At 69.6% G+C, this 25,708-nt stretch overlaps 1 protein-coding gene across 1 annotated transcript; it reads right to left on the bottom strand.

The window, feature by feature from the left end:
* Positions 1 to 1,373: 1,373 nt before the first annotated feature.
* Positions 1,374 to 25,536, bottom strand: BAHCC1 (BAH domain and coiled-coil containing 1). The gene is made up of 27 exons (XM_082067023.1): positions 25,396 to 25,536; positions 23,509 to 23,842; positions 15,774 to 15,953; positions 14,602 to 14,724; positions 12,440 to 14,161; positions 12,257 to 12,362; positions 11,975 to 12,183; positions 11,722 to 11,880; positions 11,221 to 11,417; positions 10,612 to 10,969; positions 9,832 to 10,533; positions 8,685 to 8,869; positions 8,441 to 8,577; positions 8,217 to 8,318; positions 7,258 to 7,372; positions 6,930 to 7,173; positions 6,615 to 6,779; positions 6,208 to 6,533; positions 5,875 to 5,982; positions 5,531 to 5,796; positions 5,362 to 5,437; positions 5,177 to 5,285; positions 4,971 to 5,093; positions 4,725 to 4,898; positions 3,143 to 4,287; positions 2,436 to 2,672; positions 1,374 to 2,366 (listed from the first exon to the last, which is right to left on the bottom strand). Exons 2-27 carry the CDS (start codon positions 23,681 to 23,683, stop codon positions 2,160 to 2,162), a joined length of 7,650 nt encoding a protein of 2,549 aa, XP_081923149.1. The 5' UTR covers positions 23,684 to 23,842; positions 25,396 to 25,536; the 3' UTR covers positions 1,374 to 2,159.
* Positions 25,537 to 25,708: the final 172 nt, after the last annotated feature.

Genomic DNA, 25,708 nt, shown 5'->3' with positions numbered 1-25,708 from the left:
TCACCAGGGTCTGGGCGCCCCCAGCAGCTGCTGCCCCTCCAGGCCTCGGGGTCCCTCTGGTGCAGGACGAGTCCCTCGGGGCCACCCGGCTGGTGGCACCTGCGCTCACCAAGTGGCCAGCACCCCGCCAGCTGTCTGCCCGTCTGTCTGCCCATCCGTCCAGCCCTCTGTGCACCCGTCTGTCTGCCCAGCCCTCCCGGCACCTGTCTGCCTGTCCATCTGTCTGTCCTGCCCTGCATCCATTGCTGCACTTGCCAGCCGTCCTGCCCTGCGTCTGTCTGTCCCTCCCTCCCTGCATCCGTCTGTCTGTCTCACCATTTGCCCAGCCATCCGTCCATCCATCCTGCCGTCCTTTTGTCAGTCTGTCCATCCACCCCCCCCGCCGTCTGTCGATCGCGCCCTGGCCCGGGGCGGCCGCCAGGGGGCAGCACCGCTCTGCCGGTCCGCAAAACGACACGAGTTTGCGCGGGCTCTGCGGGAGGGCGGGGCCGGGCGGGGCGGGGCCGGGCGGGGTGGGGCCGGGCGGGGCGGGGCCGGGCGTTCCGGAGCAGGGAGCAGCTCCTCGCCCGTTACACCCGCGCTCCCCGCCCCTCCCTCCCCGCACCCCCGTGTTCCCCGCAGCTGCCGGCGGGCGGGAAAGGGTTAAGGGCACCCGGGTGGTGAGAACAAAAGGGCTCCCCGCCAGCCAATGGGCGCCGGCCTCTGCCTTCCTGCACCCGCTGGTTGGCTGCAGCGCGGCCAATGGTGTCCGAGCTCTGCCTGTCCGTCTGTCCCCACGTGGGGAGGCAGAGATCTGTCTGCGCAGCGCAGCGGGCAGCTCCTGCCTGCACCTTCCTGCCTGCAGTCCCTGCATCCTGCAACCTCCTGCATCCTGCAACCTCCTGCACCCCCCTGCATCCTGCAACCATCTGCATCCCGCACCCCCCTGCATCCTGCACCTTGCCTGCACCCTCCTGCCTGCATGCCTGCTGCCTGCACCCTCCTGCCCAAGATTTCTTCCTGCCTGCACCCCTCCTGTAGCATCCTTTCCCCCTGCAGCCTCCTTCCCCCACATGGCTCCCGCAGCCCGTTCCTCCCTCCTGCACCCCATCCTGCATCCCACCCCATCCCATCCCATCCATCCCATCCCACCCCACCTCATCCATCCCATCCCATCCCACCCCATCCCACCCCATCCCATCCCATCCATCCCATCTCACCCCATCCCACCCCACCTCATCCATCCCATCCCATCCCACCCCATCCCACCCCACCTCATCCATCCCATCCCCATCCCATCCCACCCCATCCCACCCCACCCCACCCCCATCCCATCCCATCCCATCCCATCCCATCCCATCCCATCCATCCCCTCAAAAGGAGGCAGCACCAGCAACGGTTCATATATTTATTCATAAGCCAAGTTATCAATAAAAAAAGGTTCCATACTAAAAGGCCTTTACATAGAGTTTGCTGTTCATAAAACCTTTGTGTTTTTAATCCTTTTTTTTTTTTTTTTTATTCTTTTTTAATCGTTGGCTTTCTTTTTTCTCCTCGTTGTGTGTGGTTTAGTGTTGCCGCTGGAAAAGCCCCTGTACACATTTACAGCGCGGGTGGGCGGGCGGGCAGGGCTCGGCAGGACGGGCCAGCGTCCGCCGGCACCGCGGCCACCCCGCTATTGCACTGGGGCAGGACCCCCCGCCCCGCGCCCCCCGCCCTGCCACCGCCCCTATATACAGAGCTCCCCCGCTGTCCTCGTCCCAGCCAGGCTGGGGGAAACAGTGCATTGAAATGGAAACGCGACCCCCCCCCTCCCGCCCCATATTATTATTTTTTTTTTTTGTTTCATTTTATGCTTTTGTTGTTTTTGTTTGTTTGTTTTTTTTGTTGGTTTGTCTGTTTTCCATAAAACTTCCCGGAAGAAATACAATATTTACACGCAAAATAAATAGAACAACACACCTGATTTCTGCTTTACCTGCTGGCAAACAGTCAGAGGTACTAGGGAAAGTATGGCTTGTAGGGGACCCCCCCGCGCCCCCCAGGATGACGATGCCCCCGCGCCCCCTCCCCAGCCACCCCGGGCTTTGCATAATCGCCGGGAAGGAGCCCCGCGGCGGGGGGGCACACGGGGGTCTGCCTGTCCCTGTCCCCATCCCCGTGCCCAGGGGGCTGGGGGGTCAGCAGAGGATGGGGACCCCGTCCGCAGTCACCAGCCGGCCCGTGGTGGGGTCGTAGGTGCCCGCCAGGTAGTAGAGGTCCTGCCGGTCCTGGTACTTCTTGCTGCGGGTCATCTGCTCGTAGTGCTCCCGTCCCACCACCTGGCACTTGTGGGAGATGGTCTGCACGTCGTTCTCGTCCTCGTGGCACGACTGGTACAGGGCGTTCTGCGAGGGACACCACGGCGTCACCGGCTGCCCCCGCGCCGCCAGCCCGCCGGCCCCCGCGCCGCTCACCTTGCCGTCGCTCTGCCGCTTGCCCAGCTTGGTCTCCTCCGGGTGGTAGAACCACTTGACCTTGACCACCATGTTGCTGCCCCAGGACTCCCACATGCTCTCGATGCGCCCGATGTAGGGCAGGTTGGGCCGCCCGGCCGAGAGGAACACGGCGCAGTCCCCGATGCGCAGCGTCTCCTTGCCCCGCACGATGGCCTTGTAGAACAGCTTCCGCGCCTTGCCCTTCATGCCCCGCCGCTGCGGGGGGAGCGGGGGGTCAGGGACGGGGCATGGGCCCCCCAACCCCACACACCCCCCCACCAAACCCAGACACCGGGGGAAAACGGTGCTGAGCCAGGGCAGGATGCACCCACAGCACCCACCCGCACCCCAAGCCACCCAGCTCCGTGCACCCGATTGCCACAGCCGGGGTGACCAGCACCCTGCAACCCCCAGCACCCCACCCCACGCACTCTGCACCCATGCAGCCGTGTGCAATACCCCATGCGCCTCGCCCTGTGCACAGACGCCCTGCCACGCACCCACGCGTTCTGCCCCATGCACCTTCCCATGCACCCATGCACCTGCATCTATGCACGCTGCACCCCTCTCCACGCACCCATTCACCTGCATCCGTGCACCCGCGCTGTGCACACAGGCACCCTGTGCACACTCTGCACCCACCCGTGTCCCCGAGCCGCGGGCGCTCCCGCACACCCTGGCCGTACCTGCGTGGGGTTCCCCGACCACCTCCAGAGCTGGCGCGCGGGCAGGAAGGCGGAGATCTTTGGCCGGTTTTCCACCGAGGGCAGGCGCTGCCTCCGGGAGAACTCTTTGGCTTTGGAGAAGCTGAGGGCCTCTTTGCGCTTGAGCTTGGCCTTGGGGCCGGCGGCGGCGGCCTTGGTGAGGAAGCAGCGCTGCGAGGTGCCGCTCTTGGAGCGCAGGGCCTCCGGCTGCGCCAGCAGCGCCGGCACCGGGTGCGACAGGCAGGTCTGGAGCAGCAGCGCCGAGTCCTCGTCCTCGGAGCTGTAGGAGGAATCCTCGTTGTCGGAGGAGCAGAGGCTGGAGGTGGAGATGGAGCCCGAGCTGGAGGAGGTGGAAGAGCCCGAGGAAGAGGAGGAAACCGAGAGGCGGGTCATAAAGCGCGAGGGCACATCGGCGCCCAGCCCGCCCGCCTCCTCATCCTCGTCCATGTCCGAGTAGGAGCTGTGGCAGTCGCTGTCGCAGTTCAGGGCGAACTCGGCCTGGCCCGAGTATTTGCGCAGCGCCAGCCCCACGGGCAGCTGGTGCACGGGCACCCGGCCCTTCCTGTCTTTGCCGGCCAGTGCCGCGTGGCCGTAGCCGTGGCTGGCCAGGGGCCGCTCCAGCTTGGCCCCAAAGTCCTTCTCCGCCAGCAGCAGCGCTTTGCAGTTCTTGTTCTTGGGAGACGTCACCCCTTCGTGGTCCAGCTTCACCAGGTACTCGCCGCCCGCCTTCCTCCGGCTGCTTTTGCCCATTTCTGCCTCCAGCCGCTCGGCTTTCTTGGAGCGCAGGAGTTTCTGGGCAGCTGGCAGCACCAGCCCGGCGCCAGCACCGAAGGAGGCGTAGGAGCTGGCGATGCAGCTGAAGGAGTCGGCGCCGAAGCCATTGCCGAAGACGGGGGCGGCGAGGTGGTGGTGGTGGTGGTGCACGGGGAACACGGCCTCCTTGGCCCGCAGCTTCTTGGTGCTGCCGTTCACCTGGAAGAGGTTCTGCAGCACGGCCGAGCCCTTGCTCGCCGCCTTCCGCTTCGTCTGCGCCACGGCCGACCAGCTGAGCAGCGGCGCCCGCCGCCCCAGGAAGGGCTCGCCCAGCACCGGCCCCTTCCCGCCCGACAGCAGCTCCGCGGCTTTGCCTGGGGGGACACGGGGGTCAGGAGGGAGGACAGACGGAGGGAGGCAGGACCTGCGCGTCCCTCCCTGCGGCCTGATCTCCATTCCCGTCGCTGCGGCGCCTGCGCCACCTGTCCCCACCCCTGCGTCCCTCTCTGCGCCCGCCATACCCCGCTCCAACCCCTGCCTGCTACCCTCCCACACACCTGCATCCCACTGCCCTTCCCTGCATCCCTGCGTCATTCCCTGTGTCATTCCCTGCATCATTCTCTGCAGCCCAGCCTCATTCCCTTCCTCACTCCCTACATAACTCCCTGTATCCCAGCACCATTCCCTGCATCATTTCCTGCACCCCTGCATCATTCCCCACATCCCACTGCCCCTCAGGCCAGCGCCGCCGGCACCGTCTCCCTTGAGCACCCCAGGGGAAGGTGGCGTGTGGGTGACAGCCCCCCCATACCACTTTTTTCCTTGCCAGCTGCTTTCTTGCCCGAGTTCCTGGGGGGCTCGGGGCCGTCGTGGTGGTCCGGGCAGAGGCCGGGGGGCAGCTCGCCGGGGGGGCCCACGTCACCGCACGACCGCTTTGTCCGCCGGCAGGAGCTGGAGACCAGCAGCGCCGGGGAGGGCTCGGTGCCTGCGGGAGAGCGCGAGGTCAGCGCCGGCCCCACCGGCCCCCGGCCCCCCCCACAGCCCCCACCGCACTCACACTGGATCTTGAAGTCGGGGGGCAGCAGGCGGATGTTGGAGACGGCGATGTGCCCCGTGTCCCCGTCATCGAACTCCACCATCACCGCCTCAGGGTCGTCCTCCTCCTCATCGCTGGAGGAGCCTGCGGCACGGGGAGAGCTGTTGGGATGGGGTGGGGGTCCTGGACCCCCCACGCACCCCCAGCCATCCACGGCCGCTCCTCACCTCGCACCACGTTCCCCGGGTACAGGCACCGGGATTTCTGGCTCCAGTAGGCGCAGATGCGGGTGCCCGGCGGGAGGCTGCGGCGCGACTGGGGCCGCACGTCGAGGACCTGCGGGGAAGCGGCGTGATGGGCTCTGGGGGCACCCCCGGCCCCACGGGACACCCCCGGCCCCCACCCCGCTCACCGCCTCCTGCAGCAGCTGCTCCTGCGAGTAGATGCGCTGGCGGTTGCCCCGCTCGCCCTCGATGATGATGCTGTAGCTGGGGAGGGGGCACAGAGCGGGGGGCTCAGCACCCGCCGGCAACCCCAGCGTCCCCCCCTGCAGCAGGGACCCCAACGCGGCCCCTACTCACATGTCGGGGGGCTGGATGGTGCGGACGCTGCCGGCGTAGAGCAGACTGTCCTCCTTGGGGATGAGGACGTGCAGCCCGTCCCGCAGATCCTCCTTCTGGATGGCGCAGGTGTGGGGCAGGGGGGAGCGGCGTGCCCCCCGCGCCGCCCCCGCCAGGCACCCCCCGCCCTCCTCCTCCTCCTCCGAGAAGCTGCTGTTGTCGTCGAAGTCGAAGTCGTCCTCCACGGTGAAGCTCTCCAGCAGTTTGCTGACGGCGCGGCCCTTGCACTGCGCCAGAGGGAGCGCCACGTGGGTGGGGGCGTGGGGGGGCCGCGCTGGGGCGGGGGTCCGGCCGCCACCTCTCACCTGCTTGGTGGCCACCTTGCTCTTGACCTTGGCCAGCTTCTTGCCCTTGCTCAGGATGGTCTTGGCGCTCCGGGGGGAGAGGGCCAGCGAGAGCGCCCCGTTCTTGCGCTGCGGGAGGGGGGTCAGAGCCGGCCAACAGCCCCCCCGCCGCCACCCCAACCACAGCTCAGACCTCCAGCCTGTGCCCTGCTGCCCCCAGTCCCACCAGCACCCCCACCCCGTGCAGACCCCGCGCCCCCTGGTCCCATTGGCGATGCCCATCTCCACGGCTGCATCGATGCCCCCCACCCCGTGCAACCCTGCCCCCCCACGGGTGCCCCCGGCCCTGCTCACCCTCAGGGCTGACTGCAGCACCTTGCTCTTGCGCGTCGCTTTCTTCAGCCTCTCGCTGGCCAGACGAGCCCCCTCATCCCTCGACCCAAAGTGCCGGGGGTCGGTGCCACCGAAGAGGCTGCCGGGGGGGGCGGTGGCGCTGGGGCCGCTGTTGGCTGCTGGCCGGAGGCTCTCCTTGGCCTTGGCCTTCAGCTTCTTCTTGCCGCCCTCCTCGCAGCCGCCCGCCTTGCGCCGCACCGGCACCTTCTCCAGTTTGCTGGTCCCCGGCTTCACCGGCCGCCGTTTGATCTTCACCTCGCCCTCGGGGCTGCCGAGGCGGCAGGGCCCTGCGGGGGGGACGGGGCTCAGGGCACCCGTGGGTGCCCACCCAGCCCCGCTGTGCCCCCCCCGCAGTGCGACCCCCTTACCGAGCAGCCCCTGCCGCTCCTTCTTCTTCTTCGCCTTCTCGTTGGCCTCCATCTTCACCACGGAGGACGGGGAGGGGCCCAGCACGGCCACGGGCACCGAGGGCAGCAGGGACAAGCCTGGCTCATCGTCACCGTCCTCGCTGTCCGTGTCCCCGTTGTGCTCGTCTGCAAGAGGAGCGGGCGGCGATGGGGGACCCCTGCGCCCCCATGTCTGGGGAGAAGCTGCTTCCCCGTGCGGGATGGGGTGAGCTGGGGCCGCCCCACACCTGCAGCTGTTCTCACCCTCCCGTCTCGGCCCCCCCGTGCCACCCTCACCTTTGAAGCCCGCAGGCTGGTGGGGGTCGGCGTCCTGCGCCTGGTACTTGGCGGCCTTGGCGCTCTTGGCGCGGGACAGCTTCTTCTGGATGCGGCCGCCGGGGTTGGGGTCTTTCCGGCGGAAGGGGCTGATGCCGGCGGGGAGCCCTTTGCTCTTCACCTTCTGCTTCAGCTGCGACACCTTGTGAGCCACCTTGCAGGCCAGCTTGCCCTGCGAGCCGCTCTTCTTGCACCGCACCTTCTCCTGGGGGGCACAGGGAGGCTCGGGAGGCGGCCGGGACCCCCCTGGCCCCGGGGTGGTGTTCACCGGCGGCGGGGCCGGACTCACCGGGGAGCCCTTGAGGCTGCCGAACGCCCCCTCGGCCAGTTTGCTCCTCTTCTTCTTGGGCTTGGGGTCCCCCCGCAGCTCGGCGCACAGCAGGGACAGGCTGGTCTTCACCGCCCTGGGGGGAGCGCGGCGTGGGCACGGCGCCCGCCGGCCCCTGCATGGGGCTGCACCCCCAGCTCCATCCCGCACCCCCAGAGGGATCCTGCAGCCCCGGATGCATCCTGCACCCCCCGAGGGATCCTGCACCCCCAGAGGCATCCTGCACCCCCAGCTGCATCCCGCACCCCTGCATGGACCCTGCATCCCCTGGCCACATCCTGCACCCCCCCAGCCGCCGGCACCCCCTTCTTTCCCCCCCATAACCTTCACTCACTCACTAATGTTTTGTGACATAAAACCTAGAGATTAATTTTTTTTCCCCTTCTCCTCTGTGTTAATTGAAGGCACCATTTAGCGCAGATTTAACTGTTATGAGCGAGCGGGGGGGCCGGGGGCCGCGCGTGCACACGCGCTCCAAGCGTGTTTGGACTCACTCAGAGGATTTATGCAAATGGGCCTGTCGGGAGAGGCAATTTGTAGCAGAGAAGGACAATTATACAGGGCCCGGGAGTGGGGAAACGGCTGCGCCGGGCGGCTAATGGGTAATAATAAAGCGCCGGCAGCGATGAACGCCGCTGCAGCGTGACCAATGGCTTTATATGGCGCAGATAAAGAGGCTTTTATGCAACGCTGCTCCCGCGGCCGGCGGGGGGGACACGGCGCTGCTGCCCAGCCAAGACCCCCGGCGCAAGAGGGTCGGGAGCGGGAACACGCCGGAGCGAGCGGCCGGACCGCCCCGAAACGCGGCTCTGCCGGTGGGGGGTGTGCACCCACAGCCCCACGGTGGGATGGCCGGACCCCCAGCAGCGGGGCTGGTGGCCCGTCCCCGGGGACAAGGACAGGTGGTGCCGGTCACTCACTTGACCTTGCGGCTCTCAGCCCGTCCCAGCGTGCTGGAGTGTTTGCGCTTCCGCGGCCGCCCCGGCCCGCGCCGCGCCGGGCTCCGCGAGCTCTCGTCACGCCTGCAGCCGAGAGACCGGGGCACCCTGAGCTGCGGGGCCGCCGGTGCCCCCCGCGCCGAGCCCGGCTGAGAACACCCCAAACTCATCGCGCCGGTGACCGTGGGACAGGGACAGGGACGTACTCGTGGTCGTGCCGCCGCTGCAGCTTCACCAGCTCCCGCTGCTTCTCCTTGTAGCGGCGCTGGAGCTCGGCCAGGCGCATCCGCACCTCCACCTCCTGCGTGTTGAGCTGCTCCATGGCCGCCTTCAGTGGACAGACCTGTGGGCCCGGGGGGCAGCTCGAGCACCGGCAGCCTCGGCCCCGGCGCTGAGACCGCGCACACCTCAACCCCCTCCCGCCCTGGTCACGGGTGGGGAGACACTCACAGCCTTGGTTTTGGGCGTCCAGGTGTACTTGCGGCGGGGGACGCGGGCGCGGGGCGGCGGGGAGGCGGGCAGGGGGCTGAGCGCGGGGGGGCTGCTGGCCCGGCTCGCCGCCTCCACCAGCGACCAGGCGGCCGCCACCGTGGCCAGGTTCTGCAGGTTGAAGGCCAGCAGGTCCTCGTCCTCCCCTGCCGGACGGGACGGGAGGTCAGCGCGGTCCGGGGGGACGTGATCGGACGGACCCCCGCGCTGACCATCGTGTGCTCTTGTGCGACAGCCCGTGCACACCGCGGCGGCACCGGGACTGCGAGGGGGCCGTGAGGGGTGAGGAGGGGTGGCCGTGGGGCGCACGGCTGTGCCGTGGGGAGCCAGGGACAAGCAGGATGGGCAGGGGATGGTGCACAGGGCTGCGTGCGCAGCACGGCCAGCGTCCGTGTGGCCGTGGGGCTGGGGCTCGGTGCGCAGCGGCAGCCAGCAATGAACTCATCAGCGAGTGGAGCCAAGGCCGGGCTGGGAAGGACATAGGGACGCGGTGATGTGCCCCATTCGGCCGCCCCATCTGCAGTGGGGCGAGCAGTGGGGCCCCACGGCTGCCCCACGGTGTCACAGCCCCGTGCCACGCACGGCCACGGGCAGCGCCGAGCACGCTGGGCCCCGCGTCACCCGCCCGCGGCAGCGCTGGGGACGCGCCAGGACGGCGTTCCCCGCCGGGGCCCCGGGATTCCCTGGGGAAGCCGAGCCGGGAGGGAATCCTGGCGCCTGCCTGGAGCCAGCGCTGGAGCGGAGCCCCAGACACCGCCCCGGGCTGCGCGCAGGGCCTGGCCATGGGCACCGCAACACCAGCTACCCCAACACCAGCACCGCACCGCCAGCAACGCACCCCGCGCCACAAACACAGCCCCGCGGCGCACACAGCCCCTGCACCACGCACCACGCGGCACCGCCAGCCCTGCTCGTGCAACAGCGCGTGCAAGAGCAGCCCCGGTCCTGCACGCCCACACGGCTCCCCATCGCACACCTGCCACACGATCCCTTTGTCACAGCTCACACACCCCCCTGCACCCCCCGCGGGCAGCAGCACCGCAGGCAGCACCCACAGGACACCGTGCCATGGGGTGGGAGTTACTGGGGGACACCGGAGGCCACTCACCATCCAGGGCCAGGTCGCAGCGGCGCCGGCGCAGCTCCAGGTCGGCGAGCTCGCTGAGCAGAGCGATGCCGGGGATCCCTGAGGTGTGTGGGGCGGGTGAGGGGGGTGCCGGGGGGGTGTCCCCGGGCGAGTCCAGCGCCGGCAGCTCCCCCAGGTCGATGCCGGCGGCGATGAGAGCCTCCAGCCCGCCCGGGCAGCCCTGCCGCCCGCCGGGGCCGTCGCCATCCTCCTCCTCACAGCTGCCCTCCAGCTCCGAGCCTTCGCTGTCGCCCTCTTCCTCCTCCTCCTCCTCCTCGGCGGGGGGGCCAGGCGAAGGGGCCCCCACTGCAGGCACTGGGTACTGTTGCTCTGGCGGGTTCTGCTCCGGCGCTCCCTGAGCCCTGAAGGGCACCGGCGCCTGCTCCTCAGTGCTGCCCGTGGCCGTGGCCGGTCCCCGCTCCCCACACAGGGGTCCCGGGCTGAGCAGGAGGTGGTGGCGGTGCAGCAGCACCCCGGGACCCTCGGCCATCGCCCCCCCAGCCGGCGGCTTCCGTGGGGGTCCTGGCTCCTGCAGCACGTCCCCGGCGGGGCTGAAGGTCCGGGACTGCTCGGGCTCGGCGGGCGGCGAGCCGGCGTGCATGGTGTCGGGGTCGGCCGGCTCAGCGGAGTGCGCCTCGGAGAAGGCCATGCCCGCGGCGGGGTAGCTGTAGCCGGGGGGCAGGTCTGCAGGGAAGCAGGTGACGCTCAGTGGGGACCCCCAGCACCGCGGCCGCCCTCCTCCTCTCACCGCCCCCGTCCTACCTGGCTCCAGGGACTTGGGGTAGTCACGGGGGGGCTGCCCCTCGCCCCGCTTGTCCTCGCTGTCGCTGCCCTTGCTCTGGACGGGCAGGGGGCTGTCAGCCGGGGAGCGGGGGGCCACAGCAGAGCTGGCGGTGGGGCAGACGGGTAAAGTGCAGGGGGCCGCAGGGAGGGTCACAGGGCACTTGGCCGGGTGCCGCAGGGCCGGAGAGTGGCAGCAAGGGGACAGCTTGGGGGGCCCAGGGGCCGCCGAGGCCAGGCCCTTGGCCGGGGGGTTTAAGGCAACTGCTTTGTGGGAGGGTTTGAGGGGCTTCTCGGGACCCCCGTCCTCCAGCTCCAGGGTCTGCTCCTCTGGCTTCCGCTGCAGGGGACACAGAGGTGAGCTCACGCCAGCCCCACCGCCCTACAGCCCTGCCCCACATCCCCCCTGCACCCCACAGCCCAGCCCCACGGTCCAAACCGTCCCCCAGCCCTGCCCCACATCTCACACAGCAACATCTCACCCCCCAGTCCCACATCCCCACCCTCCATCCCAACCTCAGACCAGCCCCATGTCCCACAAACCAGCCCCACATCCCATCTCAAACCAGGCCCCCCCGGTCCCCTGGGCACCTGGACGTGCGCCTGGCGCTGGATCTCGAGGGCCTGTGCCGCCCGCTGCTGCTGCTGCTGCAGCGCGTAGAGCTCCTGCTGCCGCAGGAACTGCGAGCGCGGGTACACGGGCAGCTGCCCCGTGTGCTGCAGGTGGGTGCCGGGACCCCGGCCCGGGTACATGGGGGGCCACAGCGACGCCTGGTCCATCACGTCGGCTGCCGGGGATGGGGTGTCAACCAGGGACCTGCCTCGGGGTCGCCCTGCAGACCCCAGTGATGCCCCCCAGCAGCACCCACAGGGACCCCAGCAGCCTCCCTTGCACCCCCGAAACAACCCGCAGGGACCCATCTCCCACCCCCTGCACCCACAGCAGTACCCCCAGCGACACCATCACGCTCCCCTGCACCCCCAAAAGCACCCAGAGACCCCGTCTCCCAGCCTGCACCCCCAGTGACCCCATCTCAACTCCCCTGTGCCCCCACCCCCAAGCCCCCCAGCAGCACCCCAGCCCAGCCTCACCCAGCGCGTGGGGGGTGCTGTGGGCGGGGGGCTCGGTGGGCAGGATGACAAGCTGGGCGGGGGGGTCCTGCGAGAGGGGGAACACGGGCTGCATGGTGCTGGGCATGGAGGCGGGGAAGGCGGGCGGCAGGTTCTGGTGCAGCGCGGGGTGGCCGATGCCTGCGGGGCCGGGGGGGTGTCAGCACCGGGGCTGGGGGGCAGCACTTGGCCAGCCCCGTTGGCACAGCCCCCCCCGTTTGCCGGTGGCACTGACCGTAGGAGTGTCCCCCCATCCAGATGGAGGGGCTGCGGGTGCGGGGCAGCCAGTGCGTGTGCGCCGGGTGGCTGTGGGGGGTGGGGTCCCCCCCGAGCTGCCCCGCGGGCAGCGAGGAGCCCCCGGCGATCATCAGGTGTGGGGTCAGCTCCCCGGGACACCCCCCTGATGGGTGCATCCGGGCAAATTCCACCAGGTCCTTGTTGTCCCTGCAGGGAGATGGGGGACACAGGGCAGCGTGCTGGCACCGTGGGGACCCCCCGCTTCCCTCACGGCACTTACTGGAGAAGCAGCTCCCGCCCCGGCAGCCCCAGGCGCTCCTCGCAGAGCCGGCCCCGCTCCTCCTCTGCCTCCAGGTCGATGAGGTGCATGGGCCGCGCGGTGCCTGCTGCGCCGGGGACACAACGGTGGCATCAGCCCGGCACCGCCGGCCCCCGCCACCCCCCAGTGCGCCCCGGCCCCTACCTTTGATGCTGGCGGCCGCCCGGCCCTGCCGCCCGGAGCCGCCGCCGCCGCCATAGGAAGGTTCTGGGCGCCCGAGCGTGTCCTTCTGCCGCGCCACGGCCACGGCGATGCCAACAGGCGGCTGCCGCACCTCGCCCTCGCCATGGGCCAGCCCGTCGTGCTCCCGGCCGCGGGCACAGTCCGGCCGCTCCAGCTCCGGCTGCCCCTTTCCCGGGGGAAACTTGGCATCTTGGTGGGCGCAGCTGGCCTTGACGCCCCCCAGCCCCACAAAGGGGGGGCCCTTCTGCCCCCCCAGTAGCGCCTGGTTGCTGTATTTCAGCAGGTTCTTCATGGCCGACACCTCATCCGGGGCAGCCGGGACCTCCTGGCCCAGCACCGGCCCCTGAGTCATCAAGGCAGGCGGCTGCAGACTCGTGCCAAAGGGGTCCAGGTACGGCCCCTTCCGCTCCTCCGGCACGGCCAGGGGGGGCCCCTGGCCCTGCACGCCCCAGGGAGGCAGAGGGGGTCCTCCGTAGCCCAGGGCGCTGAGCTCCAGGGCCTTGCGCTTGCCCTCGGGGCCGGCGCCGGCCGCCTCCGCCTCGGGGTGCTGCTGGTGCCGGATCCGGGCCACTTTTTGGGGAGCTGGCCCAGGAGGGGTGTCCTTGGGGGGGCCCTTCTCTAAAGTGCAGCAGGAGGGGCCGACCCGGACACCCAGCGGGTCGGGGCGGGCGGCGCGGGAGCAGTCGGGTGCCGGCGGCACCTCGAAGTAGCCCTTCTCCAGAGCACCCTTGGGCGCCGGGGCGCGGCTGGGGAAGGGGGGCCCCTCGGCTGCCCCCCCGCCCAGGTACTCCAGCCCCTTCAGCCGGGCACCGGGACCCCCCCACTCCAGCCGCCGCTCCACCGGACCCTCCGCCTTCAGCGGGTGGTGGAAGGGGCTGCCGTAGGCGGCCGGGGGCTCGGCCCCCGCCTCGGCGTGCCGCTCCTTGCCCTCGGCGCGCTCCAGCCCGCCGGCCTCCGCCGTCACCTGGAAGGAGCGGCTCTTGTCCGTCAGGTGCCCCACCGAGGGCACCAGCGTGGCCCCGCTCAGCTTCAGCTCCCGGCCGGCCGGCTCCGGCAGCGGGCACAGCACCTCGGGGCCGGCGTGCAGCTGCAGGCAGGGGAAGGAGCCGGCGGCGGGGCCGAGCGGGGCCGGCCCGGTGGGCACGGCATAGGAGACGGCATGGTGCAGCATCTGCCGCCGCTCCACGCACTCGCCGTAGGGCTGGGGCACCTCGGGGGCCACCGGCTCCCGCTCGCCCCGGCACGGCTCCTTGGCGGCGCAGCGGGCAGCGCGGGGCAGGGCGCTGCCGGCACAGCTGGGCAGCACGGCGCGGCCGGCGTCACTGTCCAGCCCCTTGGCACCCAGCAGGCAGGACGCCAGGTGCTTGGGGCGGCCATCGCCGGCCCCCCGGGGGGGCAGCCCCTCCTTGCAGTGCCCCTCCGGCGGCACCGGCAGCACCGCCTTGTGCCGCTCCTTGGCGTCCTCCTCGGGCGGCCGCTCCTTGGGGTCGCCCTTGGCCGCCTTCTCCTTGCCCGCCAGGAAGCGGTCGAAGTCCTTGGGGGTCTTGGGCAGGGGCCCGGGCTCCCGCTCCCGGCTGCAGGAGCCGGTGGGGGGCCCGGGGGCGGCGTGGGCGATGCCGGGGAAGCCGTGGCCGGCGGGGAGCAGGGCGGGCTGGGCGGGCAGGTTGCGCAGGTAGAAGTTATCTGGAGGGGAGGGCAATGGGTGAGCTGCCCGCAGCCCCCCCGTGACGAACGACAGTGCGGTCCGGGCACCTGGGGCCGCGGCCGTGCCAGCGCCAGCTCGCTGCTAACGAGGGGAGGAGCGCGGGCGAAGGCACGACCTAATTAGCTCCATTTTCCACCCAAACAATGTTCCCTATTAAGCACCCGCCACAATATTATGAAAAGCGAGAGCGGCAGCGGCTGGGACGGGTGCCCACCGCCCTGCGCCCGCCGGCACTATCCTCTCTGGGGACCTGGCGCTTGTTTCACCACCGCCCCACACCCCAACGCCGGGGACTGGCACGGGGACGGCACTGAGCCCCCCGCCCCGCCTGGCTGGGGACACGTGCCCCGCAGGGGACATCAGCCAGCCCCGGGGCTGCGGTAGCACCACGGTGCGGTGCCAGGACCCCGGTACCTGCCTTTCTGGCTCTCATAGAAGCGGTGCTGGCCGTAGAGGACGTTGCTGTTGCCGTGGTGGTCCAGGTGGCTCATGGGCAGGAAGGTGGAGGCCAAGCTCCCGGAGAAGCGGGGGTACCCCGGGGCTGGGGACACGGCAGTCAGGGGGGCTGGAGCGCGCTGGCCGGCGCGCAGCCCCCCGCGGCATCTCTGTGCCGTGCCACGGCATGCACCGCGCTGCAGCGGCCTGGCCACGCACCGCTCTGGCTGCAAACGCTCTGCCAGAGCCCGGCATCTCCGCGGGGTCAGGGCCCTGCCCCCCCAGAGCTGCCGCTGGGCTGAGACCCCGCAGCCCGTGTCACGGCAGCCGTATCGCGGCGGCTCGGCACGGCCCTTGCAGGCGGGTTCGCCGGCGCTCGGGCGGGCCGTCCGTCAGTGGCAGGCGCTGCCGGAGCCGCGTGCGCTGCCCGGCCCCCCCGCACCCCCCCGGCGCGCCGTGCAGGCCCCGGCACGCCGGGAGCCAACTGGCAGCCGGTCAAACTACCAGCTGGGCCGGCTGCCAGGGCCCCGCGCCAATACCACCTCCCCGCTTCTTAACTCTGTCGGCCCTCGCTCCGGCCGCGCAGGTGGGGCCGGGGACACCGGCGTGCGCAGGGCACCGGGGCCGGCGCGGGGCTGCGGGAGCCCCGGCCCCCACCGCGCTCAGGAGGGGTGTCTGTCCAACCAGGGCTGTGTGCGCTGCCCCGGGGGTCCCCCCGCTGCAGCCAGAGCTGGCACGGGGGTCCCTGCCGCGGCGCAGCCCCTGCTCAGCCCCGGTGACACGAGCTGGCCAGGGCTCAGCCCAGCTCCATTCCGGGGGGGCTGCAGCCCTGCACCAGCCCCTCCAGCCCACCCTGAGCTCTGGTCGGGGGGGGCTGCACCTGCTCCCCATGGATGCCCGGGGGGTCTGTGGGGCACGCTGACAGCTCTGCTCCCCCCACTGCCACCCCAAAGCTCGCTGTGTGCCAACCGCGTGCCTGCGCCAGCTGCTTGCCAAATCACCCCTGTGCCAGCGCCTGGGGGTCCAAACCCATCCGCGCTGGATGGCGCCACCGGCACAGGGCAGGGCTCTGGCCGTGTCCCAGGCCCCCACAGGGTCAGTCTGTGCCCCCCCCCCGCGGTGCTGCCACCCGTCCCCGCCCCGGTGCCCGCTCACCTTCGTGGGAATGCGAGAACCAGATCTGGGAGGTGCCGGAGTGGGGCCCGCGGAACGCCGGCTCCGGGGGGGACGCGGCGGGGCCAGCGGGGTGGCTGGGTGCCCCCGAGCCCAGGCTGCTGCTCAGGAAGCCCCCCATGAAGGACGAGGCGGGCGCGTTCCCCATCAGGCCGCTGCCGGCTGCAGGGGAGAGGAGAGAGTCAGGGGGGCCCCCACACCCTTGCACACCCACTCACCCAGCACCCTCGCTTGTGCACACTCGTGTGCAAGGTACCTGCTGCAGGGCTGCGCACAGCCTGTGGTACGTGTGTGCATCCCTCATGCACGCGCATCCCTTGTGCACACGCGTCCCTAGCGCACATACATTGCTTGTGCACGCGCAACCCTTGTGCGCACACACTCCCACCCGCCAGCGCCCGGGATGGGGTGGCAGGAGTGCTGAGGACATGGGGACAGCCCACGGCAGCAGCTGCCCAGGGCTGGGACACCGCGGCGAGGGCAGAGCCGCACGCGTCTGCATGTGTTGCATGTGTGTGCACATGCGTGTGTGCACGTGTGTGCAGGGAGGACGGGGCCGGCACGGGAAGCGCAGGGCAGGGGAGCAGCCCCCACCCGGACCCCCGTGGCCTCCCCCGCAGCCCAGGGACCCGGGCGCCCCTGGGAACACCCAGGCCGGCGCTTCCCACACTGGCTGAGCCGTGAGGTCATGGTGGAAACATCGGAGCCAGTGGCCAACGGCCGGGCAGGAGCCAAGCAGCGAGCACTGGCCACCCCTCTCCGCGTGGCCCCGCTCCCCGTGTCCCCGTGTGTGCCAGCATGGGCTGGCGGGGTCACGGCCACCCGTCCCCTCCCCGGCACGGCTCGGGGCGCTGCGGAGGACCCGGGCTGGCCGGCCGCCCGGCCGGGGCAGGAAGCGACGCTTTGCTCTCTAAGCCGGCCCACGCTCCCCGGCTAATCCCTCCGGGATGCCTCTGGGATGAGTGTCGGGATGTGGTTTCAGGCAGTTCGCTCCTTCCTGCGCCGGACGGCCGGGACCAGCGCGGGCAGGGCCGTGTGGGCCAGAGCACGGTCACACCCTGCCCGCGGCCCTGGGAACCGGCACCGGAGCCGGACGCTGCCCCCGCCGTGCCGGCACGCACCGGACCCGCGGGTATGTCCAATGCGTCCCGGGGGAGCCGTGCCCGGTTCTGCCCACGGGCAGCCGCCCCGGCGCGCCCCCAGTCCTGGCCACGCCGGGGGACCCAACGCAGGGTGTGGAGCCGGCAGCGTGCCGGGCGGCTGTGCCGGGCAGGAAGCCGAGGTTTCCAGAACGAGCCTTTTCTGGAAGCCGTGAAACAGGCTGTAAAAAAAATCCCCCCCTGATGGCGGCGGGGCTGGGCTGGCGCAGGGTTCCGGGGGGGCTGGCGGGGCCACAGCCGCCGCTCCCCAACCTCCCACCCGCTGACTCACGCCCCCTGGCACGGCCACATCCCTGGCGCGCCGGCCCCACGGCCGCTGCACCGTTCCCACCCGCCCCGCTCGCCCCGGCCGCTCGTGCGCTCGGTTTGGCGCGGCACAGCTCGGCGTGGCACAGCTCAGCATGGCACAGTTTGGCATGGCACGGCTCAGTGTGGCACGGCTCGGTGCAGACCTTGGTGCTGCCCCCCCGGCCACAGCAATGGGGAGGGCAGGGAGGGGCCCCGGAGACCGTGCATAACTCATCTCACCCAAGAGGCCGTGCCGGATCAGCCCCATGCCGGCGCGGGGCCATGGGGCAGATGGGCAGTGGGGTTACACCCCGGGCCCCCCCACCCCCGGCACCGTCAGCCTGGGAACTCCCTGGCCGGGCTCCCCGGGGCCAGCACCGTGAGTCACCCCACGGGCAGCGCTCCCGGCTCCAGCACCGGCACGGCCAGCCAGAAAATCCCCTGAGCCGGGAGCCAGCGGGGAGGGAGGGGGCGTCCCGGCCACCGGCCCCTGGCTTTGCTCCTCACACCCACGCCAGGAACCCCAACAGCTCCGGCACAACCGCACAGCACTGCGCTGGCCGCATCACCCCACAACCGTCCTGGCACAGCCCTGGTCACGCCACATCTGCCCCCGCGCTGAGCTGGAACCCGCGGCACGGCCAGGCGGGGAAACTGAGGCAGGGGAGCAGGGGGATCACTGAGCTGGAACCCGCGGCACGGCCAGGCGGGGAAACTGAGGCGGGGGGGGGGGATGCACCGGTGGGTTTTGGGGCTGGCGGTGCCGGGAACCCCGAGGGGGCCAGGGGAGGCGGCGGCCGCAGGGCAGAGTTAATTGGGAAGGGAAGCCGCTTCCCCCTCCGCACCGCCAGAGCGCAGCCCCGGAGTCAGGGGGGCTTTGACCCCAAATCCCCAGTGGGTCGCACATGTGCTGAGTGCGCTGGGTCTCAGCACAACCACACTGACAGCAGCAGGAGGGTGCAGGCCAGGGGGCGAGCGCTGGTGGGATGGGGTCAGCGAGGGGTGCTCCCCCCCAAAAGCCACTCTTCGCCCCCGCACCCATCCTGGCGCAGCTGGGATTATGCTGCGAAGGTGGAAAGTCTCGCTGCTGGCGAGCGGGGCCAGGGCAGGCGTGGGGGCTGCGGCCCTGGGGGTCACTCCAGCCCAGCAGGTTTCTGGGCGAGGTCCCCAAGGGGCTGCCAGGAAAGGGAGGGGGGTCCCCAGCTCCCCATGGCTGCACCCCCCAGCCCCCCGCTGTGGGTGCACAGCTGCACCCCAATATTTAGGGGCTCCATTCTGCAGAGGGAGGCGGAGGGGCTGCGGCCTCCCAGAGCCCCGGAGGCAGCCCGGGCGAGGTGACGGTCCCCGGTCCCGCGGCGGCGGGACGTGCGCGGGGTTGGGTTACTCCCTCGGCTATTTCGGGGCTGGAACATTCCTAGTGGGGCCGGGGCCAGGGCCGCACGCGGAGCCGCCGGGAGCTGGCAGGGACCCCCCGCACGCGCCCCCGCGGCCGCGCGCCCCGCGAGCTGCCACCCGCGCCCCGGCCCGCGAGGGGCAGGATGCAGCCCCCGGCCCCCCCGCGCACCTCGCAACCCACGCGGCCCCTTTAAATATTTGGCAAATAAGAAATAAGTGTAATATAATTTCCTCGGTGTTATAATTTAAGATTAATCCATATTGTTATGGCACTAAATAAATGCCGTAATATTGAAATGCAGTTCAAATTAGCTTGACAGAGTGCCAGAAGTACAATTAAAACGTTATCCGATGGGTAATCACACGGCAGTTGCTCCGCGCTAAGTGCCACTCGCAAGCTGTCGGCTTTCGGCAGAGGGAAGGGCCGGAGCCGCCGCACGCTCGCGCGCCGCCGGGCCGCGGTGCACGCCGCGCGGTGCACGCGCTGGCACGGGGCTCACCGGGACGGCGCCGCCTGCACGGCCAGCGCACACTCCTTGCACGAGGGATGCACACTGCTGGGTGCACGCTCCCTGCACACTCCTTGCACGAGGGATGCACACGGCTGGGTGCACGCTCCCTGCACACTCCTTGCACGAGGGATGCACACTGCTGGGTGCACACTCCCTGCACACTCCTTGCACGACGGGTGCACACGGCTGGGTGCACACTCCCTGCACACTCCTTGCACAACGGGTGCACGCTGCTGGGTGCACACTCCCCGCATGGTCGGCACTCACAGCTTGCACGCCTGATGCACAATTTGCACGCCCAACACACAGATTGCAAAGCCCAGAGGTCATTTCGGGAGCAGCCGCTGGCCCAGCAAGGGCTGAGGCCACAGGGAGGGCCCAGGGGGTCCCACAGAGGCCGCAGGGGATGCCACAAAACTCGGGGCTCACAGTGACCCCGTATCTTGTTGAAACCCCTGCAAAGCGTCGCCCCGCGGGGTTCTGGGCTGTCTGTGCACCGAGCGGGAAGGAGTAACAACAGGGGGCTGCAAGGACTTCTCCCCTCCCTCACCCCTGTGCTGGGGAACCCCAGCACCCAGCGGGGTCGGATCCTGCCCTGCGGTGATGCTGGGATGCAGGCAGGGGGGCAGGCAGGACACGGGCAGGGCGCAGGCAGGACATGGGCAGGACATGGGCAGGGCGCAGGCAGGACACGGGCAGGACATGGGCAGGGCGCAGGCAGGACATGGGCAGAGCACAGGCAGGACACGGGCAGGGCGCAGGCAGGACACGGGCAGGACATAGGCAGGGCGCAGGCAGGACACGGGCAGGGCGCAGGCAGGACACGGGCAGGGCGCAGGCAGGGCCGCGCTGTGCCCATCTGTTTCGTTTTACGGAGCGGATCAAGAAGAACTCCAAGAATGAGATTATTGGGTGAGTGTTTATTTACCGCCGGGGCGGGGGGGGCGGGGGGCGCAGCCCGTGTGAATCTCTGCAGAGTCACCGAATTGCCAAATCCTACTATTTTTATTTCCTGCTGTAATTCCCCACTCCGCTGCCGCGTATCGCTGCCATCAGCACCCGGAGAGGAACCGGCTGCGGGGGGGACGGGGGTCCCAGAGGGGCACCGAATGCTCCATGGAGCGCGGCCGCACCCCCCGCACCCCCTCGGGGCACCAGCACCAGGCGCGGCAGGGACCCCCCACCCACACAGGGACAGAGGCAAGGGCAGAGTCCCTGCAACCAGGGAGCTGAGAGCCCCCCACCCCCAGGTTTGGGGCAATCGCCACATTTGCCGCTGGTGACGGGGCTGGCGGCAGCTGCCCGGCTCACCCCGGCTCAGCCCCGGGCTGTCCCGCCGTCCCCCGGGCACAGCGGCGGCTCCACACGGGTCCAGCTGATCGCTGACGAACAGATGAAACCACCCCGGGGTAACTGCACCGGATCTGGGGTTCCCGCACCCCCCGTGTCCCCCCGGCCTCCCCAGCACGAGGAGCAGACGAGTTAATCTCAAAATCTGTTTTAACTTTGACACCTACTTTTCAAACCGTGGCTTGTGTGGTGGCACAGCCAGGCCGGCACGTGGTGCTCGGGGGGGAGCGGGGAGCCCCCGCGCCGGGGCCGTGCCGTGGCCTCCCAGCCCCTCCCGGACCCGCGGTCATCACCGAGGAAGCCGCGATGCAGAGCGGCTGCAGCGCTGGCACCCGGCCCCACGTCACCACCCCGGGCGGGGGCCACCAGCCCCATCAGCCCCTCGCCAACCCCTCCCCAACCGCACCGGGGAACCGCGCAGCGCCCGGCCTGACACCAAACCCGGGGAGGGGGACAGCCCAGCCACCCGCCAGCACCGCGCCGTCGGCTCACCACCCCGGCGCCACCGGGATGCACACACACCGGGATGCAAACCGGCACCGGGAGGCACACACACCCACTGGGATGCAAACCGGCACCAGGATGCACGCACACCGGGACGCAAACTGGCACCAGGACTCAAACCGGCACCACTAGGGTCAAGCTGCGCACCGGCACCGGGCCGCACACCAGCACCACCGCTCCCGGCACACCCCGGTGCTGGCGCGAGCCCCCCAGCCCCGACAGACGTTGCAACGCACCGAGGGCTCTGCCACGGTGACAAACAGCCCGGCACAATCTCAACTATATATTAGTGCATAAAAACGTCAGTAGGGCAAAAATGGAGGCGCGGGCGCAAAGCACAAGCTTGGCCGAGCCTCTGCCTGAATCTCCCACCCCCTGCCCACGGTGGGACCGTCGGCCACGCTCGGCACAACGGCAGCGGGGCAGTGGGACCGCGGCCCCAGCCGGACTGTGCCCCAGCAGCACTGCCATCGGGGAGCAGGGGCTGCACCCCAGCCTGGCTGGGGGTCCCTGCTGCTCCGGGGGTCCCCGGCCCCCCCACGCTGCCAGCACCGGGTGGTACCGTGGCTCCCCACACCCCGGCCCCCAGCACCGTCTCGCGCCGTCATTTGCATGGTCCCGGTGCCAAAACCAGATGCAAACCGAAGCATTTGTTTGCAATAACTGCACAGCCCTGAATTATGGCTTTAATAAAATCAAACTAAACAGTTTTTATCTCCCCTTCCCAGGGCGGCCTTTGGCCCCCGGCGCTCGGCAAAGGCTCCTGGGAGGTGTAGTCCGGTCCGGCACCGGGAGCCATTTGGGGGAACGTGGACGGAGCCCCCCCGGCCGGCGCAGTGCCCCGGGGCTGCCGCGTGCCACGCCGCCACCGCCACGGCTGCCCGGCAAACCGCGGGCTGGCTTTATTTGCTGGGTGGGGTAATTATCAATCATCGGCGTTAATTACCGCTCCGCGCGCTGCCACGGCTCCCGGCCCCACGGCACGGCCGCGGGGACACGGGGGTGCCAAACCCCGGGACCCCCCCGCCGCCCCAGCACCGCACTGGGCGCTAAGTTATCATTTTCATTTGCTCCAGCACCGTTCCCAGAGCCGCGGGAGCCTCCACGCGCGGCTCGCCGGGAACGGCTCCGGCTGCCCCGGCCCTGCCAAAGCCGGGAATATTTTTAGCTCTTTCTGTTGTTGGGTTTGGCTTCTCTTTTTTTCTTTTTTTTTTTTTTTTTTAAGCAAGTTTCTCCCGGGATATTTTTAGCCTGATCCATGTTATTTTAACAACCTCCGTTGCATTCAGGCTCCCATGTGTTGCCCAGGCCCCGGCGGACAGGAGGATCCACGGCCACACCGAGAAGCCAGCAGCACCGTCCCCCAGAGACCCCCCCGGCCACGGCAAAGCAGAGAGGGGCTGAGCCCCCACCCAGGGCCAGGCACCGAGCTCCCCCCAGGCTCCCTGCACCCGAAGCCAAAGGGGGAGCCCGGGCAGCCCCCCCAGCGCAGCCGTGGCCCCGGGGGGCCCGGCCAGAGCAGGGGGCCACCGGCACAAAGCGAAACTGCCCCGGGCGCGGTCCCGATCCGGCACCGCCTCCCGGCGCCCCCGGTGCCCCCCGCCATCCGCCTCCTTCCAGGAGCCGTGGGCCCCCGCCACCACCCCCCCGCCAGGCTGGCCGTGCCCCCCGCCCTAATCCACGCACTAATTGTAATCCCATTAAAGCAGATATAATTTTATTAGCATTCACAGCTCATCAAGGCGGCGACAATAACCGGCGCTGCCGCCGTGCCGCGGCGAGAAAACCGCCAGCGCCGGCAAGAAGCGGGGGGCCCCGGGCAGCGCCGCGCCGGCCCGGCACGCCGCACGGCACAGAGCTCGGCGGCAGCAAACCGGCGCCCGCTGCCTGTCCCCGCGAACCCCGGCACCCTGCGTCCCGCTTTGAGCGCCCTGCACCCCAACTTCCCCTGCGCGGCCGCAGCCTCCGCGCACGCCGCCGCAGACAAAGCTGGGCAGGCAGCACACGCTGGGGATGCCGGTGCAGGGGCTGGATCCGGTGAGCCCCATCCCGGTGCCGGCACGGTCGGCTGCGCCATGCTCGGCCGTGCGCTGCGCTTTTGTCCGTCTCTGGCAAGACAGCAGCTGCAGAGGCGAACGCAGGCGCTGCAAACCTCTTCTCAGCCTGACACTTCGGCGCTTTATATAGAGCCGGGCTTTGCTGGCCTTCCCCTGCCGCTGCACCACGGCACCGCCGCGCCGGCCCCGCGCATAACGGCCTCCTTGTTTGCCCAGAAAGCGCTTCCTTGTTCGTGCACCGGGATCTGGCCGAGCCGGCCCCGGGGTCACGCTCCTCCCGAACCAGCAGAACGGGCAGGGAAATGCCCCCCCCGCGTGCGTGAGCCCCCATACACCCACCCCTCCAAATCCAGCAGGCGCAGTGACAGCGGGCACAACACAAAGAGGAGGCCGAGTCCCCAGTGCACCGGCCCCCCGCGCCCCTCCCGGCCCCCACGGCGACCCCTCTGACCTGTGTGCGTGGCCATGGAGATGGGCGCGGGGAAGTACTTGGTCGGCTGGAAATGTCCGGGGGGCTGCACGGCACCGTGCGCAGAACCCGCCACGCGCCCCGTGCTGTGCCGGTGGCCCAGGCTGCCCCGCTCCGACAGCAGCCGCGGCGGGGGCGCGAAGTCACGGCCGTCCATGCCGGGGACACCCACCCGCCCGCGCGCTGCCCGCGGGGGGCACGGCGGGACGCCGATGCGGCTCCTCGGCGCGGCCGGCGATCCTCAGCGCCGCGGCGTGCCGGGCTCGGGGGCAGCGTGCCGCGCTCCGCGCCGGGGATCCCGGCTCATCCTCCGCTCCTGGTGCAAAGGAGAGAAAGGAAAACGTGAGAGTACGGCCAAGCTGGGGGGGGGCACATCCCCCCCAAGTCCCCGAGCACAGCCCCCTATTTCCCCAGTACACAGCTCCCAGTTTTCCCGGTACACAGCTCCCTTTTTCTCCAGTATCCCCCGTGCACATTCCCTGATTTCCCTGCCACCCCTGGAGCACAGGCCCCCCAATTTCCCCAGTACCCCCCATGCACGAGCCCCGGTTTCCCCAGTATCCCAGTGCACGATCGCCCCATTTTCCCGGTGCTCCCGGGCTCCCCACCCCGTCCTGGGCACGGCCCCGGTGCCCGCGGCACCGCTCGTTGTTCTCCCCGCTGCTCGGGCCCTTTTCCCTCCGGCGCTCGGGACCCGTTCGCCGCCGCTCGGTTCTTTTATTTCCCCGCGGCTCGGGCCCGGGCTTCCCGCCGCTGCTCGGTCCCCGGCTGCCCTCGGCTTCCCCGTGTACGGGCCTTCGTTTTCTCCGGTGCACGGCGCCCTCCTCTTCCCCGGCCTCCCTGCTGCACCGGCCCCGTTTCCCGTTGTCTCCCCGGCGCCTTGCCCTCCCCGGTTTCCCTTCTCCCCCGGTTGCACGGCTCCGCTTCCCCGCTCTTTTCGCAGCGCACGGCCGCTCCTCTCCTCGCTTTCCCCGGTGCACGGCGCCTTCCCCTTCCCGGTTTCCTCCGCCCCGGCTTGCGCGGCCGCCGCTCCCCGGGATTTCCCCGGCGCTCCAACCCCTCGCTCTCCGGTGCTCGGCCCGGTGCTCGGCTCCCGCCCGCCGCAGCCCGCCCAACGCGGTGCGGAGCCCGCCCGGTGCGCCGGGCCCGCCGCGGCATTGTTCTCGGCAGCGCCGGGGCCGGCGGGCCCGATCCGGCGGGGACACCGCGGCTGCCGGGGCCGGGCCGGGCCGAACAAAGGGGCGCGGAGCAGCGAGCGCGGCCGGGGACCCCCGGGCCCCCCCCGGGCCGGGGCTGCACGTCCCCGGGGCCGCTGCGGGCGGCGGAGCGAGCGCGGCCGCGGTGTCCGGGGGCGGCGGACCGGCGGACGGCAGCCCCGGGAACGAGAAACACACGCACGGCGACAAAAACAAAAGTGTATTTTTTTTAAATAAAATTGAAGAAAAGCAATGTGAAAAAGGCAATTTTTTAATGTAAAAAAATAACGCTAAAAATATTTAAGGGGAAATTATTTGAAGCAAAAAAAACCCCACTTAATGTAAAAAAATTACTTAAAAATAAAAGATTCAATGCAAAAATGTTTTAATTCAAAATATTTAAAGGCAGAGATTTTTAGTGCGAAGGTTTTTAACGCCGAAAAATATTTTCGTGTGAAAAATTGATGCGAAATAATATTTTAACGCAAAAAATAACAATAAATATTTTAATAGAAATATAAAACGCAAAATATATTTTAATGCAAAAAAAAAAAGGCAAAAATAAATTGAGGCGAAGAAGGAAAAAAAAACAACAACAAAGCGAAAAAAAAAATTAAAATAAAGCAAAAACAACAGCAACCGCCACAAACCCCGCACGGTCGCAGTTACTTACCGGAGGGGCGTTCCGCGCGCGGGGCGAGTGCGGTCCCGCCGGCGCGGGGCGGCCCTGGCGGGGTGCGCAGCGTGCTCCTGCCGGTGCCCGTGCACTGCCCATGCACCGGCTGCTCCTGCAGCAAAGGGAACCGGAGCGGGGGGGGGGACGGGGGTGGAAAGGGGGGGTGTAAAAGGGGGGGGGACCCCGCCGCGCCTCCCGCTCACGCCGCACACTCCGCCGGGGCGACGCGCCCCGCATGCTAATAAGCGCGTGCCCCGCGCGCGCGCCCCCTGATTGGCCGCCGCGCGGCGCTCGCGCCCCGCCGGCTAAT

This window comes from Streptopelia decaocto (genome assembly GCF_964273445.1).
Source record: "Streptopelia decaocto genome assembly, chromosome: 16".
Lineage (NCBI taxonomy): Eukaryota > Metazoa > Chordata > Aves > Columbiformes > Columbidae > Streptopelia > Streptopelia decaocto.
Note: the sequence above shows the minus strand (reverse complement) of the source record. Positions and strands in the feature narration are given on the sequence as shown.

Coding starts and splice junctions, on each gene's coding strand:
- BAHCC1 (XM_082067023.1), bottom strand. CDS start 23,683: ATGGACGGCCGTGACTTCGCGCCCCCGCCGCGGCTGCTGTCGGAGCGG. Junction 12,184..12,256: donor GGGCGGGAGCTGCTTCTCCA/GTAAGTGCCGTG, acceptor ATCTCCCTGCAG/GGACAACAAGGACCTGGTGG. Junction 8,870..9,831: donor CTGCGACCTGGCCCTGGATG/GTGAGTGGCCTC, acceptor CCCGTCCGGCAG/GGGAGGACGAGGACCTGCTG.